Here is a 19,658-nt window from a genome sequence, read left to right as displayed (position 1 = left end):
TAAAACTTCAAAATTTACTATAACCTTAATAACATACTAATAAATTCCAATGATATCGTTCAGTTTAATATTTTTGTATATATTTAAAATTGGGTTGCAGTTGAAAATAATCACCTGTTTAGATAATGGAACATACCAAATAGTTGTCCTTATAAAGGGTACAAACATTTTGAAATTTCACCAACTATAATTCTTCTACTAAGGACCACTGGGAAGAAACTGGAGGTAAGGAACAAATTATTAAGTGTGGAAATTAATATATTTTTTTCTAGAAATTTAATTATGCTTCAAATCTGAAAATTGATTTCCCTGTTTCCAATGGTGACTTATGTATGCTTAAATTTAAAGCTGTTAGTACTTAATCTACACTCTTCATCATTTGAAGTTCAGCTAAATCTCTCTTAAGTTAGTTTGACTGGCTATTCTATTAACTTTTATGTATAGGAGTTCAGTTTTAGGGATACAGAGATTATGGTTTGTTGTAAATAAACTACTGTAGAAAGAAAAAACCTAACACCTAAAAAAAATATTTGAAAACAAAAATATATCTGGTTGGTTGATTCATCCTTGATAATTTAGGTTTGTTTGCTAAGCACAGAAAATTGTTTAACACCAGAGTTTATTCTCACAACTAAAAAAGAAAAAATTGCACTCATCAATCTCAACCTTCAATCAATCTTGATGAGACTTGATATATTATCTGACTTCCTGGGCTTAGGCAAGACTTTATTTATACCTTGTTTGACAAAAATCCTGTCAATAATGATGATTTTGAATAAAAATAAAATTTTATTTTGGCCAAATAGCCATAAATAATTGGAAATTTCAGAAAAAATAACAGTTTTTCTTTAATTTATTACACCAGCCATAAAAAAAGATATATATATTTCTTCCTAATTATATAAATTAAAAGCCTTTAACCACCATCCAACTACTACACTGTTTACATTCACCAATAAAATTATATTTTTATTTTCTCCTCCGTCTGGATGTTTTTGGCAAAACTATTTGCTAAATAGGAAAAAAAAATTGGGTTTTTTTTCCACCCTCCTCTTGACCAAGTTTAAACAAATAAGTTTGTGAAACAAAATATAAAATAAGTCTTGCCTTAAGTGGAAGTCTCTTGAATCAACATGGTTCACATGAAAAAGAAATATATCTTTATTTTTTTTTAAACTAGTGGAGTAATGTAAGTGATGTGGGCTCCCCATGACACGATATGGGAGAGCTAACAAACATTATGGAACACATACAGACATGTCATACACAAACATTCACTTTATTTCCAAAGTACATTTTTTTTTAGTTGACCTGTTTGATATCTCTCCTGTTAATTCTCCTCTCAGTGAGAACTAGGCTAAAGAAACAGTTGGGTACCCATTAGGTGCATTCCTAGCCCTGCTAGCAAACTGATTATTTAGTATTGTCTCTGTGGGCTATCACTGACTGTTAGGCCAGAGTTAATCTGATATTCTCGGTCAAAATTGATACAAATTGATCAGGTGATACTGAGCGCTAACAAGTGATATGTGAAGTTGGTTGCCACGAAATGGTACAGTGATTCTGTCCTATGTGCCAAATAAGGTAAAAGTTTTAGGTAAGGTATTTATAAGACATTTTGTGCAAAATTTATGAAAAAAACTAGAAATAGAAAGAAAAAAAGAAAGGTTTCTGATTGAAGAAACCAACATAATTAATTGAAAATTCATCTGTCTATATATCCATCTATCCATTCATTATCATTCAATCATTCATTTGTTAATTCCATCATTTATTTATCCATACATTTTCATTAATTCATTAATTATTACATTTCGTTGAACTTTAATATGAACATCATACTGAATGCAAATACAACATTAATTATTCTGATTGTGATTTTCTGTTAAAGATTTATGGCTTAAAATATACAAAATATGCAGTTCCACTTATTAAAAAAATATTGAGATTATTAGATTTAGGTGGCAGGGTATCTGTTACAAATACAGGTTCATCCCAGGGTTGTGTCTTGTCCCCATTACTTTATATCCTTTATACTGACAATTGCCATAGCACGCATGAAAATAGTTTTATTGTTAAGTTTGCAGATGACTCTGCTTTACTTACACTTCTTAAAGATGGAAATGATGGTCATGGCCAAGTTTTGGATACATTTATTAATGTTTCCAAAACAAAAGAAATGATTATTGACTTCCGGCGAAAAAGACAGTCATGGGGTCAACACTCTTAAATAACGAACCAGTTGAGATTGTTAACTCCTATAAGTACCTTGGTACCGTATTTGAGGTCAGTCTCAGCTGGGGATTAAACACTGAAACTTTAGTTAAAAAAGGCAACCAGAGACTGTATATTCTTAGGAAGTTAAATGAATTTAAAGTTAATAAGTCTATTTTAAAAATGTTTTATAATTCATTTGTGGAAAATGTCTAAACTTTTTTTTTTATATGCTGGAATTATAATTTAAACCTTAAAGATAGATCTTCTCTACAGAAAATAGTAAATTCATGCTCGAAAGTCCATTACGCAGTCTCTCGTCCTTCTGTGACAAACACATTGTAGGTAAATGTAAACATATTTTAGAAACAAGAGAACATGCTCTTTTTATGAGTTTGAACTCCTACCACATGGTGTCCGTTATCAGAGTCCTGTGTGTAGGACTAAACGGAAATTAAACTATTTTGTCACAACTGGTATAAGGCTATTAAATAAAAGTAGATAGGAATAGCTTTGTTGAATTACATGCTTTGAAATGGGTTTCTTAGTAGATTTTTAGTTTTTACCCTGTTGTTATTTACTGTTATTCAGTCCTGTGTGAAATTGCCCCAAGTGGGATAAATAAAGAATTTTTTGAATTTTGAATTTTGAATAGAACTTATTAGTTTCGGAAATTACTGATACCAATCCCAATTAGATGCCCAGGGGAGAGTAGCCTTTTGTTGCCACAATTTTCAACTTGCAACAGCATCCTAACCCTAAAAATACTGGCATGAAGATTAATAATGACATCGCGACTATGCACCACACTCAATGTCTTGGCTAAATAAAGATGTTTGTGTACGTATGTAACAGTTGTATCTGTAGGGAACCAAATTAGGTTAATCATAACCAAGGATTACCAATGAGGAAAAGGGAAAGTACATTGAATTGCATGACATGAAAGGTTTTTAGGTCATCCTATTAATTTAGCAGGGTGACAGCTACTGAAAAAATTTTCAGAAAAAGATTAAATGAAAAAAAAATGGAAGTGAGGACATACTTAATGATGTACTATCCCTTGAAAATGACCAAAATTGTAAAAAATAATTTTTAAATTAACTTGCTCATTTTGCAGTAACATACAAATTATAAACTTGAGCATAGAAATTATTATATTATTAAAAATTATTAACTGGATAATTATAATGAAGATAATAAAACACTTCCAGTGACTGGAAGTGTTTCTATAATTTTTTCACTGTAAAATGATGGTTTTTTATGGGTATTTTTTAAATACACCAATTTCTATGTTCAAGTTGATAATTTCTATATTACTTCAAAATGGCCAAGTAAATTTCAAAAATGATTTTTATGATTTTTTTTGTTTTTCACAAGGGACAGTACACCTTTAATACAATTCAGATATACTGTAAAGTTGAAATATTAACAAAGTTTTTTTTCTATGTTAGTTGAGAAAAGAAGTTACATTCATTGTCATAATTATTGTTATCATGGGCGTCAGCTGGAGGATAGCAGCAAATTAGTTCCACTAAAGTCGGTTAAAATACTACAAGTGACCATTAAGTTTTCATTGGAATGGGATTAGTTCAGCATTCTCAATTTTTGCACTTGCCTCCCCAACCCCAAACCAACCTACACTTCTGGTTATTGATTGCAATAGTAGCCTAAGATAAATAATATAGTTGTAGCAGAGTGTGCAAGGAAGCAAAATAAAATGAAAAAGTTGATCTATTCAAATGAAAAGGTGATAATACCACCATAAGAAACAATATTGAAAAAATGTACTTAGTCTAATGTAAAAGGTGATGAAAGTGCGATTTGAAAACACCTACTGTAATGACTCACGCTGTCAAAAAATAATTGCAAAGGGCTCCCCACAACCATATAACCAATATGTTGCACACACTAACTTCATTAACTAAAGCAAACTTATATTAAAGTAACTTTAGCTTGGTATCATCATTACCGCTTTTACAGGCATGATTTCCACATACTTCCTAATAAGCATCCTTGCCATTAGTTTGGCTGCTAGGACACCAGAAGAGCGAGCAGAGAAAAAAGCCAACAAGTACAGCCAAGCTGCTGGAACTTGTCTGTCATGTTGTGAACGAGGAGACATGGGACCACAAGGAGCTCAAGGACCTCCCGGTGTCCCTGGTATACAGGGTCCAAGTGGACAACCCGGAATGCATGGAAACCATGGAAGTAATGGTATGCCTGGTCCAAATGGTGGCAAAGGTAAAAAGTACACTTAATTTAATTGGAGAAAATACACAAATCAAAAATAACTATATACTGCTAGAACCAGATGCTCTACATCACTGGTGGGCAAAGTGCGGTCCGTTGGGCACCGCATGCTGCCCGACAGTGCAGCGATTTTTCTGCGGCCTGCAAAAAAGAATTAAAAACTATGTGTGCGGCCCGCCAAGCAACAATGGTGACAAAACACCTTGTTTTTTTAAAGTTAACATTAAAACTGAGAATAAAGTGGTGTAAAAGCAGTCCTTGGATTTTTGGAGGTTTTTGGAAGCTCACTGGAAACATCAAACAAAGTTTGGGTGTGGCCCTCAGTGTTAAATCAAAAATTTACTTTGCCCCTGTGGCCGATTTGTAAGGCCACCACTGCTCTACATAGACTCATTATGAGGGCTAGGGATTGGAGTTGTTTTGGTCATGAGAAGAAATCCTGTTATGGTAACAGGAATTGAACTCTTGGAAAGCAAGCATCAACTCAAGCTATTCAACTCCACTCTCTCTGTACTGTATTTAATTGGTTGATGAAAGGGAATAGAGCCTTTGTCACTTGGCTTGAAAAGATTCTGAGCATAATGAGTTTAATATTTCACTGGACTCCAGGAAAGTTGCAGATAAACAATTATTATCTTCCTGAGATCTTACGAGCTGCATTTTAAAACTCTTTGATTGATTACTTATAGGTGAAAGAGGAGAAAAGGGTGATCGAGGTGCATTTGGACCTAAAGGTGAACGAGGTGTTAGTGGAGTTCCAGGAAACCCAGGTGGACCACCAGGACCAAGGGGTGTTCCTGGGCCTGAAGGACCACAAGGCTTTCAGGGTAAGAAGGTGGTTTTAATGTTGTCTTACAATCATGTGCATTTAATTTGGTTATCCAGTATTCCTGGTTTTCTTTACCATCATACACAACTCTTATTTTAAAGCCGGCCATATACGCTATTAGCAATTAGCAGAGTTGCGTTTCATACACTAGTGTAAATTACTATACAAAGGTTAGATTAATGCATGAAAAAAATCAAACAGAAAAAAAGATCATGCAAACTGTGCACTAATGAAAAATTAGTGCACAGTTGGAGATAAAATTGGGAGTTACAGTGCGGATGTCACAACAATGTTAATGTTGTAATATTATTACAATTGTTACTGTTATTATTATCAATGTATATGAAATATTATGTCAGAACACATTTAAGATTTCTTCCAACCTAGAGACAAGCTAATATACACTTATATTTTATGTACTTTATTTCTGGTAATTGTCTACAGTAGTGCAACAATACAGAAGTACATCAGTATAATTTACTTATATTTTCTGATTTATATTGTGTTAATCAAAGTCTACAAATTTCTAATTGTTTTATTAACCTTGACAGGTGCTACCGGAGCAGGAGAACCAGGACCACAAGGTATCAAGGGAGACTTAGGACCTCCTGGCATTACAGGGCCAGAAGGGCAAAAAGGTAACTCAAAAATACGTATCATGGATTGTGCAATATTACTGGTTATGGGTATGCCAATGCTACACACAAGTTATGCACCACTTGATAATATTATGATATGTTAACGTAATTGTTTTGTCTGAACACAAGCTTGTTGCAGTGTTAAATAACTAATACAGTAAAAAATAATAATACAAATTATGTTATTTTATCTAGGTGATAAAGGTTTAAAAGGATCCCAGGGAAATGACCCACCAAGACCACCACAATCTGCATTCTCAGTTGCACGTGAGACGGCACTTAAAGCCCCTGGATCATCCAATGTTATCATCACATTCTCGCACACGTTTATCAACACCAATAACCACTTTAACTCCAATAGTGGTATCTTCACATGTGTCTACAATGGTACGTACTACTTCATTGCGCACATCTATAAAGCATCTTCCAATTCCTGGCCAATAGTGAGACTGATAAAAAACAATGTAAATCAATTGGCTTTTATGGATTACGGATCGGATTCAACGGATTCCACAAGCAATAGTCTTATACTCCACCTCGTAAAGGGAGATAAGGTGTGGCTATCACTTGATGCCGGGAAGGCACTATTCAGTGGAACAAACCGCCACACAACATTCTCCGGGTTCTTATTTGCCTGGGATTAATTAAAATTTGGATTAGATTCAACAATCTATTGGAAATTCTCTAGGAAAAATAAGTTGGTGATTTAATATCAATATAATTACTTTTATTTTATTATTTCTATATTATCCCATTTATAGTATTTATTTTTTTATTACTAACTTTTTAACTACACTGATATTATGTAAATAACTTTATCTTTTATGTCAATAATATATGTTCAATTGTTTTGTGCCACAGTTTAAAAAAAACATTATAATTATCTACACTGATTATATTGACATTCTGGATCAACCAAAAAGAAAAATGCAGAAATATGTTTATATTACAGGTTTAAAAACAATGGAAAAAATCTGTAATATTGATGCTAAAAACAGAACAGACTCATTATTTAGTGTCTGAAGGAAACTTTAAGACATTCATTTTCGTAAGGGCTAACCGCTGGGTTAATAAGTATGTAGTTTAGTATGGCATTTAACCCAAAATTTAAATTTTTGTTAGATATGTTGTGATATAATACATGCAAAGCATATATTTGTTGTAAACGTAGGAGTATTGATAAGGGCTGGAAAGGACCAAAAGGTATCATTAAAGTTGTGAAATGACATCATTTCATGTTAACTTAAAGAATATATCTGAAAAAAATAAAACAACATTAGATTTAATGAATTTCAAATGTGTGCCTACCTTTGAGACTGCTTAGGTTAGTAGAGATTGATCGTATTTGTTCCTGCCTCACTTCCATTTTCGTTAGATCGGCATTAAATTTGAATGATGTAAGTGGACTGAGTTTCCTTAAGAAGTCAAAAAACTGATCCATCTTAGTGAGGCTAAGATGTGCCCTCATTGGTCTGCATACACTCATGTTCATGATGGCTGAGGAGTAATCATGACATCATTATCATAATTTGCATAATATTACATAATATTGTCAATGTAAGATTGAACTCTGATACCATATCATGACAAGAAGATTTAAAGGAAAACAAATATTGTACTCACCAGGCCTAGAAAAGAAATCTTTGACTGTGAAAGTGAATAATGATGGTAGAATACCGGTCTTAGGGTCTGGATCTCCCGGGCATGTCTCAAGCCATGACACTGTGTAGTCCCCACTGTCTGGCACTTGTTTCGTAGCATCTAACACATGCAAGAAATAATATGTCAATCACTCATATACATAATTACATATACCAAAGCCTCTACTGCATTCATTAGTATTTGGCGCATTGGAATCTTCACTGCTATTAAAAAAAATTTTGTTAAAAATGAATTTCATCACTTGTTTCTTGGATTTTTAAAATTCTTCTAGCAACAAATTATAATTCATGGAAGAAATCTTACCTGTCTCACGGAAATTGATTGAAGTTCCATCAATCGAGAAATCATAAACTGAGAACTCAGCCCTCTGACTAACTTTCTCCATCGATATGATAACATGTGGTTGCGATAAGACAAGATAGAGAAATGGGTGGATCACTTTAACAGTCTTCTCTTCCTCATCCTTATCATCCGTGCTCTCTTCATCAGCATCATATGCGTCCATCTCAATGGCAACAGAGCTTGTACAGCCATCTTCATTATTCCAGACATTCTGCTGGTTTTTTCTGGTGATGTCTTGCTCAAGACACAGAGCTGACATCTGCTTTGTTATTGATGATGACTTCTTTCCTCTATCATTATTGGTTTTCTGATTATTATGTCGCAAAGGTTCTGATGTGAACCTACGTGAGTATACCATAAACGAAATCTTTCCTGCCGTAAGAAGAATATCAAATGGCGTGAATTTTGTCTTCCGCTTCTTTGGTTTTTCAAGTTTCCCCGACAACAAATTTGTCATTCTCTCCCCTGACTGGCCTTCAATACTTGATGGTATTAAATTAACTGATGACGTTTCACTTCCAAGACCGCTGTCCTCCACTGGACGCACTCTTACCAGGGGTATTTCCTCTGATACTTTGGATGAAGTTGTTTTACCTTTGGTTGTATATGATGAAGACACTGTAGAAAAGGCACCAATGTTGGTTTGTAAGGCCATCTGAGCTAGTAGGACCTGACCAGCGCTTAAGTATAAATCAACATCACTTGTAATATTGAACTCTAATGAGTGTCCGCAAACAGTAATACGCTTCAGTAAAATAAAAATAAAAATTGATTTATTTTTTATCATTAAATTAATGAATGAACATTTCCATCAATAACACAATGATACAAATCTTATATAATGAAGCTTGTGAAATAAAATTCATTGTTAGTCAAAAAAGTGCTACCTACTCATTTTTTCATTACTAAATTATTGTGACTATTGCCATTATAATTATAGAAGTTACTATTCCATGCGGGTATGTTACGATCTCAGATTTTAAAATGTTACCAATTGTCTATTACCAGAATAGAATTTTATATTTGTGGCAAAGACAAGCCAAACCAGTCACTCGACGCAAAAATTGATTTTGAGTTATTAATGCAGTGTTACGAGTAAAATAATAGCTATAAAATGGTAAAAACATCATTCAAATCGGACATTTCCTTATGAAGTTACAAGCGTTTAACCACATAACTGTTAAAGAACAATATATGAGAAATTAGCCGTCAAAGTTTATGATTTCAGGCATTTCTCATGCAGAAACTATCTTTTAATCCTTAAAAAGTATTGTTTTAACATTGGGGAAAATAACACCATAGAATGATGTGTAGATATATAAAGGTTAGTTTAGTGCAATAAAATAGATTTTTAAAAATTTGACATTCCAGCATGTTTTGGCCATTTTCTCTGAAACACGATTTGTGACGAGTGACTGGTTTGGCTTGTCTTTGCCACATTTAGTAGTATTAAACTTTATGTGGCATTTTAATACCATCACCAGCATTCAATCAATAAATAAATTAATCAAAAAATTAATCAATCAATCTATCAGTTAAATTGATATAGGCCCAGTGCCAAATAAAACTTTTGGGCTTATTCACGATGAGGATTTCTATATGTCTCTTAAAATCACTGAGTCTGTATGTTCACTAACCTTTTTACTTGTGGGATCAGCAGATGGTTTGTCCATGATAATTGCTGGGGCAGCAACAACACGCAAGTCAAAGCTATGAATTATGGGACTAATGCTGATTTGCTGAGGACTTTGCCTTTGAAAAAATTGTTAACAATTTGTTAGAGCAATAAATTAACGATGATTTATACATATATACCATACAATCATTACTATTAATTTACACACATATGAGATGAGAAGTTGTCACACAGGCCAGTATTGAACTATAAAATATGGGAGGTCAAAAAAATGCCTAAAATTCCAAAATGGTTTTTTTCATTATATATCAACAGTTTATTGTCTTATTAATCATGTCCCAAAGTATTAGTACTGGAAGTCGTCAACAAATTATTCATTTAACGTTATTTTGATAGTCAATTCTATTAAACAATGTATGCACAAATAAATTTTGGAAGGCAATTACTCAAAATCACGTTTATATTGACTGTAAGAGTGCTGCACCTTCACTTTCCAATAACTTATGCTTATCAATCAATGAATGACCTCTCATATTAAAGATCACATACTCAGGTATCTGAAAATACTTGAATTTCAATTTTTGCTACAACTTGGCAATTTTGCCACAACATGCCTCATATAATTACAGAAAATGCTGATGTGATTTTACCTTGCTTTAGCCATGTTCCACTCCAAAGCGGGATTTTGCGTCAAGGTAACGCTGCTGTCATCGGCTGATCCAATCTCTTGAACACCTTGATCGCTAGCCATTGCCACATCTTCCCACAATACAGTACACAGGCTAACTGCATTGATATCTAGTTGATACTGCCGGTCTTCAACCTCAGACCCAGGCTGTTGTGTTATCCCAGCATGCATAGCTTTTCTGAATTGAAAAGTTCAGAAAATTCAAATAACAATTGAAAAAGTTCACCTCCGCCAGGAATTGAAATACAGCAACATTTTACAATTTGGCAATGTAGACTTCCTTGTGGACTTGACTTCTTGGTAAGTGATTATACTAAAACTGTATTTAAATTTGATTTTGATCAATATAAAGGTTAACTCTACCATGACCAAATTTTATCACTCATTATAAGTAACAAAATGTGAGCTACATTATATAAGATACAGAAAGCTGAGTTAAGCATAAATTCTGTATTTATTTGAATAACTACAACACATAATTACAATCATATTGTGTTATTGTGTGATCAGAAGGACTTATTGTTCCCAACCAGGTTAGAAAGAAATTTAATTCTGCTGGAGTAGAACATAAATAGAATGTGTCGAGAATGATGTTGCTTCTATTAAATTTGTTTAAAGTCATTTAAGGGTCCTTTAATCGAGGAAAAAATAAATGCCTTGGAGCATTTACTCAAGAGAGGCTCTCCAAGGGGCATTTATTCGAGAGGGGAAATTATTCAAAGCGGGGCGTCTATTCGAATAAATATAGTATGGTAATTACATTTAGCTAGTCATGAAACACATTTTTTCTGGCCATTTTTTCTGAAGGCCTACTGTATATCAATGAGCATTATGTCTTACCTGTATATTTCCTGCTTTAGAATCATTCTCTGCAGTGGATTGTCCACATTAGGGGTTAAGGAGATGGATTTCACATGTGCCAAGAAACAATCTTGACTGATCTCTCCTGACAATGCATGGGGTTTATTTGGATCACTGCCTGGAAGGAAAAGTCTAAACTCTTGGCAATCAATGTACAATAGGGGAAGCTTTCTAGTTGAGATTATTTCTTCATTCACAGACTTCTTACTAGCACTTGTTCTGGTTATTTCTGAGGCAGTCATCGAGCTGGCTACCGAGGGTGGACTTCGTAAAGAACGCCGCACTCTTTCATGGCGTTTCAGTGAGGGCTGAATTTGTCCGGATTCACCCTGACGAAGTGAACTTGTAGACAAATCGATCATAAAAATGTTCAGCATAGAAGCTAATACAGGACACCACACAACAATATCACATGGTTGAGTAGACAACACAACTTCATTTACATATTGGTTCATCTTTGCAATTGGCTCTTGTACTTTTAATTTTGACCGATAAAGTCTTTTTTTAACTGACTTGCTTAGTGCACGTGTAAAGGTAAGTGTTAAAAAGCCGTGAGTCTTGGAATCGCGGGACTTCGCAGGTGAACGTTGAGCGTGAAGTCCATAAGATGCGGAGGATTTCTGAGATGCAATTCTGCTAACGAGTGGTAGTTGCTTGGTGATCATGTCAGTGCATGACAATATCACACCTTTGTATGGACCTGGAATCCAGGATTTATTCCTATACATAAATATAATTAATATTTTATATATTAAATAGTTGTAATATATATATGTATATATATATGTGTATATATATGTGTATATATATATGTGTATATATATGTCTAGATGTGTATAAGAGACAGTAATAATACTGCAGCTATTTAAATAAATGCCGGACACTTTGACATAGTTTGAGACATATACATTTATTAAACAAAATTTTTGGCAGCGCCTGCTGCCTTCCTCAGCGTAAGAGTGTCTAAACTAAAAGATGACAATCTGGCTATATTGTCAATTTGTAATGCCAGATTGTCATCTTTTACTTTAGATTTATAATAAAGATTTTCATATAGTTAAACATAGTAATGATAACAGTATTTAAATATTAATATGACTAAAATAATTAACTAGTATAATTAGCATAATAATTCTGATCCAATCATATTTTGTCTTGTAAATAATATGACAGGCTTCATTAAAATAACTTCGTATAATTTTTTTCATCACAAAATAGAAAAAGATTATAAAAAAATAAATTTTACCATTTTATGTAATGCTTTACATTTAGACCCCCAATCTTGCACTTCATCTTTGAATACACTTCTTGAATGTCCAGAGAAAATGTCAGATCCTCTAAATCAGACTGCAACTTGAGTTCTTTAGGAGAAACAAAGATGAAACAGATTATATATTTATCATTATATTATATATGTACACATATATATATATATATATATATATATATATATATATATTATACAGGTTTCCTTCTAATTAAAGACACCTCCAATTAAAGACCAACTCCACTAAAGACCACTTTTCTGTGGTCTCAAATTCACAAATTTATTTTATAACCTATATCATTCTAAGAGACCAAAACTGCTAAGGACCATGGAAACCCTGATACCAAAGTGGTCTCTAAATGGAGGGAAATCTGTATTTATATTCACATAATTTGTTACCTGGCACCCTGAAATAATATTGTTTTCAGGATTTTATACAGAATAAAACAATCATTATACTGATTTTTTTTACATAATACAAAACCTACCTTGTGCTTTACCATTACAATCCTCAGAGAATAAATTGAGAGAGAACTTATTTAGGGTCAGTTGTAACCATAGTGACAATCTCAGACCACTTGTGCTGCCCTCATTCTCTTCACTGTCAGGTGTCGAAGAAACCTCGATAGTTGATGAGAGATTAGTGGAGGCTTCCTGACCCTGTGCTTTCTCGGGCTGTCCAGAAGAGGACACACTGCTTAAGGTCTTAACGGGAGAACGTTGAGGCATTTGTTTGCTGTCCATACTTTGGCTCCGGCTCTTGTGCCTGCGTTGCTTACTGGCTTTCAATGTTGTTTGTTGTATAGCTTCAATAGCTGCACATGAAACACTAGCAAGAAGGGACACCTGAAATAAAAATATGTAAATAATTATGAAAAATTGTGTTGAATGATCTGATTATTTTTTGATTCTGCACCAAAAATTTATGTTTCTGTATCAAAATCATAAATTGAGAAGAGCATCTAAATTCTGTTGAAAATCATGAGAGCTTTTAATCAATCTTCCAGTAGGTAATTTGGATATGGTAACTTCCAATTTTCTGACATCAAGTTTTGTGAAGGTGGTAAATACATAAACCAGATTTTATACTATATAAATAAATGTGTTGTAAGGTAAATTGATTGATTTCTATGTTGTGTACAATCGTTAATTTTCTCACAAAACAAGGAGTGCTTTGAGGTGTTTAAATGCAGAAAGCACTAAATAAATAATAATATTTTTACAAAAAGCTGACTTCAATCATTACCTGTGGTTTTGAGCAGTTGACCTTAACAGTCTTCATATCCGAATGAAGGCAGAATCCAAGTACATTTTTAGCAGACGGTCCTCCTGCGCTACTTGTGACGGCCAGTGTCGAGTTGACAGTCATTGGTTCAAGTAGATAAAGAGTGGTGGACATAGGGTGAAGCGTGTACAAGCTAAGTGAACTTGCTGCTATTGACCATGGGAATTTCTGACCTAAAACAAGTGAGAAATACGGTTTACAAGTTAAAGATTACAGAAACATTTTCACATTCAAGGTCAGATTACATGTCTATAGCAATCAGCAAGCATATTGAGATTTCTATTACTTATTAATTTATTTTCGGTGACCTGAATAATGCAACAGCATTGTTTTTTCTTTCCAAGTATATGGACAACAAAAAAAGAAAATTTTAAAACACACGACTAGATCAATAGTTTTATGTTATTAGACAAATATATATTTAAGTACAAAGCAAGTATCTTAACCACCAAGATACAGCTCCACTCTTTATAGTTTAATTCACATTCATGCAAGTTTTACTGTCTGGAATATAGTGTGTGAATGACAGTAAGATGGCGAGAATATGTTTGTCTTGTGTTATTTAAGATTCCCAATGGAAGCAGTTCCTGACACTGTCATTCATAACTAACATTTTTTTTTCTTATGTGAGGCTTGCATCCAAAACCAGCATCAGTGAACAAAAAATTGACTTTTTTTTAATATATTCTTATTCTCCACATTTTAAGTTTTAAAATGGTGGGTCATTCAATGAAATTGACTTACTGTTGCCAAAGTTAGAAGTAAAATTATTACAGCTTCTCTGTACTAAAGTATACAATACTGCCACATTCTTTTGCTAATTAGTCAGTTTAACCGTTTACTATAATACCTCAATGGTTTAACATATAGCAACAGTACACTAGTTTTGGGATAGCATGTCTGTTAGCATAGCATAGCAATATGTAATATTTTTATAGATACTGTTCACTAAAAGTTATAATTTATGTAGTATAGCAACATATTATGCGAGAATAGTAGTAACACAAAACATCTACCTGTTTCTTTGACCAGAAGTGATTGGTCGATTGGAATATCCTGTAAGGCGGCAATTTTGCGATGTCCAATGCTATTGATGGTTACAGTAGGCAGACACAGGACAGCAGTGGGGGGCATGTCATTTTCTGACAGAGCTAAATGTCTGAACAGGAGTGGGATAGTTGGAGGTGCACTTTTTGGTATCTGGATGTGGGTGGCTGGTAGATAAATCGAACAGCACTCCAAATCAATCTGAAAGGTAATAAAAACTAGATTGGTATTTACAAATAATATTAATACCAATAATATTAACAATAATATATAATTAAAAAAATTAATTTTTTTCAGATAGTATTTATTCTTCTAAAATAGACATCTGTCAATATTAACTTTAAGCATGGATCTATACACCATTTTCGCTAAATTTGAAATGAAAATTTCCAAGAACCTGGCCACTACCAATGGGGACATCCAGAGGCCAAGGCATTTCACGCTGATAGTTACTAGTGTTTATCTGTGCTGTGACTGGTGAATGATAGTCTTGTTGTAGTGAGTTACCCTAGACCTAGGCTAAACAAAATGCCAAAACAAAAAAAAACAAAAAAACAAAAAATAGGGGTGCACAGAACCTGCAGTGTTTTTGGTTGTAGAAGTACCCAAAGATATGTGTCTGAAAAAAAAGGCTGGAAGTCCCTTAGTGGAAAGTTGAGAGACATTGGTGGCATTGTTTCAAAATAGACCTGATAAAATGGAGTATAGGTCCATAAAGTACATAAACAATTTAAATAGAAACATAAGGTCGATCTCTTACCTGTATGCTAAAATTTTTCAATTTGGCCAAATACTCTTGAACCATAGCGTTTGCATCATCAACTTTAGTAGCCTGCTTATTACCATCCATACTGGGGTGTTGATCCTGATTAGGGAGTTGTTTTGTACCACTCAACTTTGTAGTTTCATCTTTTGCTTTGGAGTTATTAGCTGATCCTAAAAAATGGACCGATGACAGACAATGGTTACTAACATTTGTTTTTAAGTGTTAATTTGGAGCAAATAATACCTACACAGGATTTTAAAGGTTTGACACTTCACCATCAGAGGTTTGCCTGTCAATATTAAAAACACTGCTGAAGTACAACACTGTCTAAATTCCAATAGAACAAAAAGATATAGAATTTGTTTGAAGAGATATTTGTGAAACATCATTTGCTCTGTCTGACAGACAACACAATTATTATAGTGTATGTCATTTAAATTTTCCCCTTGTATTGGTACCCACAGTCATTTGAATTCAGTTAAGCAATTAACAACACAGTAGTAAAATAGGCATACATTATTTGCAGGAGGTGGGTTAGTTTGTGGATGATTATTTCTAGTGAGGGCCATGGACCTTAGCAGCCTCTTCCCTAGCACTGCAGCTGTACACACATTTTTCTTCTTTCTTTAATACAATAAAGTACATTTTTCAGATCATGAAATACTTTAGATGTCTATGATAAATCATTCTTTATCTATGATATTCCCAATAAAGTATACACTTTCCATGTATTAAGTATGTCCTCATGATACACAATACCTTTAATAGAAGCCTTTGTCTGGAAAGGTGTAGATTTTGAGGGTGTCATAGTAGTACCTCTTCCACCAGATTTCCAAACTCCAACTGGTCGAGGTGTGTAAGTGAGCCACTGGTAGAAAAGTGGATCCAGACAGAAGGCCAGTCCTTGGATGTCAATCAAAATCAGGCCGGTTTCATCTAATATATGGTGAAATATTTTTCTTTTAACTTTTACGAAGAACATTTGTAAGAAAAAAATCCCACCATTAATAAAAATGAGCGGTACTGGGTAAAGACAACTTAATTTCTTGCTTCGAACAAGGTATCCATTCATAGAAGTCTTATGAAGATAAGTCTATCCAATAAAGACTCTAGGATGGTCAATATTCAAAAAAACTAGGCCTGGAAAAGAATTATTACTTTTTGAATTGTTTAACACTACAAAGAAAAGCCTGCATTTGGATAACATGAGTGAAACCTTACCATGTGCTGTTGCCTTTTCTGTTGCCTTTGGTATTTGGCAAGTGAATGTCACTACATCTTGCTGGTACACTCCAGGTTGGATGTTTGGTTTTTCTTCTTTTTCATAGTATTCAACAGTATGAACTTTAGCAGTATCCACAGGTGCTTGAAAAAGCGGTGTTGATATCACTTTTCCATTCTCTGGTAAAATAAACCAAATTATTAATTTGTATTGCGACAAAACTGGTTTATCTCTTGTTTTGTCTGTTCATTCATGGAAAAGGAGGTATCTTTGAATTATGTCCTCAAATGACATCTTTACATAGGAAATAGTCTAATCCCTCAGCCCAACCCGATTTAATCATACTTTTTTTATAATTTTTGATCCCGGTGTACATCCTAGACTAATATATATTCAAACATATTTTCTTTTTTTCATTACAAACCTAATGACTGAATCAGCAGCTTGGCACTGCCTAAAGTTCCTGACATTGCTTTCACTAGACTTGTCTCACTGGTCTTGATCTCAATGTCTGATGACGAAAATTCCAACATAGGTTGACCAGATGGAAAGGCTTGCACTGTCATTTAATAAAAGAAACAGACAGAAATTAGAGAAAATTATAACTTGTATATTTTTATGTCTCATGATCAACCATTTTCCCGAAATGTGCTTAATTGCACAGTGACAGTAATATACTTGTTCACTTGAGACAATCTCCTACTTATCTTTCATTAAATTATCTGTAAAGAGTTTGTTAATAAATAACCACATGGGCCTATTTGTACATAAATGGCTTTAGCGTCTGAAAGATGATTGTTACATAAATTTCAGCTTTCACACCAGCTGAATGACAAGAACAGCTACATTGGCTGAGGGTTAACACAATGGCTACTACCAGTTTAGCCAGCTTTGCTACTCTTTATTATAATGTCTCAATGATATGTAGTGGCTTCTGGAATTTCAAAGCTCATTATTTATATCATGTATAAAGAACTTATCATACACATTGGTTTATGTGTTGCAGTCAATATACTCACAACCTAATTTAGACATGCCTTCTGATTGTTAGGATGTAAGCAACATGTCTCTATCGCAGATACATTGAACTAAAACTAAAAATCAGAGATTTCCTAATCTGGAAGTTATTTACCTGATGGTTTAAAGATGTCTTGCTGAAGAGAGACTTCTTCGAACCTCTCAAGCATTGGCACTTCATCTGTCCAAGTCTTGTACAACTCCTGTAACAGCAACAGTTGAGCCTTGGTGGCATTGGCTGCAATACTTGGACACTCCACCAACATCTCAGAAGTAATGTTTCTGGGATTTGTCCTACAGGTTTAAAAAAATCAAGCATGTTATTTACTAAAAAGTAGCAAGGTGATTCCCCTCCGGCATATTTCTAACCATTTCACTTGCATCCAGCATCAAGGAACAAGCAAACACTACAATTAAAATGGCTCAAAAGGCAAATTATAAGGATAATATGAGGTTTACCTTCCCAAAACCAGCGTACTTTCATTAATTGTTAAACTGAGTAATAAGCATAAGAATGAGGCGGTGTGTACCTTAATACACAGAAGCCGTAATAATTTTATTCACAACTTTGTCAATTTTAAGTTAACTACGACCATTTTTAAGCTTTTAATGTGGAGAATAAGAATTATTAAAGTCAATTTTCATTTTCTGGTTCATGATGCTGGTATTGAAATGGTAAGCCTCATATGTAAAGCCACAATACACACCAGTACATTGGCAGAAGTAATTTCCTATGATAGGCAGCAACACTGAATGATGGCAATAAGTTGAGAATTATGGGATTGCTTGTCTCAGTGTAATCAACTTGAGTTAATCCAACTTGAACACCAAACAACTGTAGTAAAAATAAATAATTCAAAATGATAAATGTATGACAAAAACAGACAGAATAAAAAGATACCCCCAATATCCAATGATATATAACTTGGGTTGGGTTGGGGTGGTGCATGTACCTGTAAGGTGCTTTTGAGGGGTAGCACCAGCAACCTGGATATATGACTGACTTTCATAAATAGATTTACCTTGTAATAGTTATGGGAATAGCAACCATGAAGGAGGTTATCAGAAGGTCGTTGAACTTTACTGATAGCCTTGATCAACTTTCGGCTGTACATTGGTAGTGTGGACTGGACATCTAACCTGTCAACCTGAACAGCTAGGGCAGGCAGTAAGACAGTCTTGCTTGCAAAATCATCATCTTTCAAATCCTGTTAAGTACACAAATGAACATAATTCTGTGACATTATCAAAACTAGAACAGACATAAAAAAATTTGATGGTGGAATGGCCTAATTGCAGGTGGTTATAAAGAGAAATGAAAATGTAAATTGCATAGATGATTCAAACATTTTTGCACTAATAAGACTGGAATAAAAAAGGTTTTTTGCATAAGAGATGAAATGATATTCAATGATACATTGACAGTGGTGTTGAACACCTTTTTTTCCCCATTACAGTATGGGCAAATGATAACAGTGTATTGTATACTTTCGAAAAACTCCTTTCCCACAACCCTCCCCGCAGTTTATAAATATTCAAAAATCTATATCACATTAGCCATTCTTCAAACACCATCAGTGTCTTAGAAAATTTGTTGTACAACATATGAAACATTTTTTCCTGCTGAGTCTGGCCTTAAATTTTCTAAATTCTAGGCACACATTGATTGACCTAATCAGTTTGAAGCCTAATCAGATTCAAAGATTTTAAAATGGTTGTTATTTTTAGAATGAAGGATATGTATGTTGCAATGCATTACCAGTTTCTCAGGATATAGGGTCGACTGCTTTTCATCATACTGCGAGTGCTCTGCTGCACTGACAGTCAAATTGAGTCCCAGGACGGTGAAATGTGTACTACGGCTTGGCACGAAGTCTTCTAATTGTTCAATCTGATCAGATGTTGGGACAGGACGTGACACATCAACTATTTCT

At 33.9% G+C, this 19,658-nt stretch overlaps 2 protein-coding genes across 2 annotated transcripts in view; one reads left to right on the top strand and one right to left on the bottom strand.

Moving 5' to 3' along the window:
- The window catches only part of LOC117121998 (vacuolar protein sorting-associated protein 13B-like), a 44,258-nt gene that overhangs the window by 18,565 nt on the left and 6,035 nt on the right, over positions 1-19,658 (bottom strand). Inside the window, exons 7-24 of the mRNA XM_033267467.1 lie at positions 19,484-19,656; positions 18,747-18,932; positions 18,432-18,559; positions 17,840-18,018; positions 17,132-17,266; positions 16,707-16,886; positions 16,245-16,421; positions 15,480-15,655; positions 14,689-14,920; positions 13,634-13,845; positions 12,876-13,233; positions 12,367-12,481; positions 11,100-11,840; positions 10,222-10,437; positions 9,573-9,687; positions 7,897-8,680; positions 7,555-7,692; positions 7,240-7,428 (exon numbers count right to left, since the gene is read on the bottom strand). Coding sequence (XP_033123358.1) covers positions 7,240-7,428; positions 7,555-7,692; positions 7,897-8,680; positions 9,573-9,687; positions 10,222-10,437; positions 11,100-11,840; positions 12,367-12,481; positions 12,876-13,233; positions 13,634-13,845; positions 14,689-14,920; positions 15,480-15,655; positions 16,245-16,421; positions 16,707-16,886; positions 17,132-17,266; positions 17,840-18,018; positions 18,432-18,559; positions 18,747-18,932; positions 19,484-19,656 — 4,434 coding nt within the window. The remainder of the gene's footprint in view (positions 1-7,239; positions 7,429-7,554; positions 7,693-7,896; positions 8,681-9,572; positions 9,688-10,221; positions 10,438-11,099; positions 11,841-12,366; positions 12,482-12,875; positions 13,234-13,633; positions 13,846-14,688; positions 14,921-15,479; positions 15,656-16,244; positions 16,422-16,706; positions 16,887-17,131; positions 17,267-17,839; positions 18,019-18,431; positions 18,560-18,746; positions 18,933-19,483; positions 19,657-19,658) is intronic.
- LOC117122000 (collagen alpha-1(X) chain-like) lies at positions 138-7,221 on the top strand. Its single transcript, XM_033267471.1, has 5 exons — positions 138-225; positions 4,195-4,455; positions 5,154-5,291; positions 5,845-5,931; positions 6,127-7,221. Exons 2-5 carry the CDS (start codon positions 4,197-4,199, stop codon positions 6,573-6,575), a joined length of 933 nt encoding a protein of 310 aa, XP_033123362.1. The 5' UTR covers positions 138-225; positions 4,195-4,196; the 3' UTR covers positions 6,576-7,221.

This window comes from Anneissia japonica, unplaced genomic scaffold (assembly GCF_011630105.1).
Source record: "Anneissia japonica isolate Jap-2015-1 unplaced genomic scaffold, ASM1163010v1 scaffold288015_len651517_cov191, whole genome shotgun sequence".
Classification (NCBI taxonomy): Eukaryota; Metazoa; Echinodermata; class Crinoidea; order Comatulida; family Comatulidae; genus Anneissia; species Anneissia japonica.
The sequence above is the reverse complement of the archived record's forward strand: the minus strand, read 5'-3'. Positions and strand labels throughout refer to the sequence as shown.

Bases quoted from the DNA above. Each gene is read 5' to 3' on its own strand.
- LOC117122000 (XM_033267471.1), top strand. From the start codon at position 4,197: ATGATTTCCACATACTTCCTAATAAGCATCCTTGCCATTAGTTTGGCT. The intron at 4,456-5,153 runs GTAAAAAGTACA...GATTACTTATAG, and splicing joins TGGTCCAAATGGTGGCAAAG to GTGAAAGAGGAGAAAAGGGT. The intron at 5,292-5,844 runs GTAAGAAGGTGG...TAACCTTGACAG, and splicing joins AGGACCACAAGGCTTTCAGG to GTGCTACCGGAGCAGGAGAA.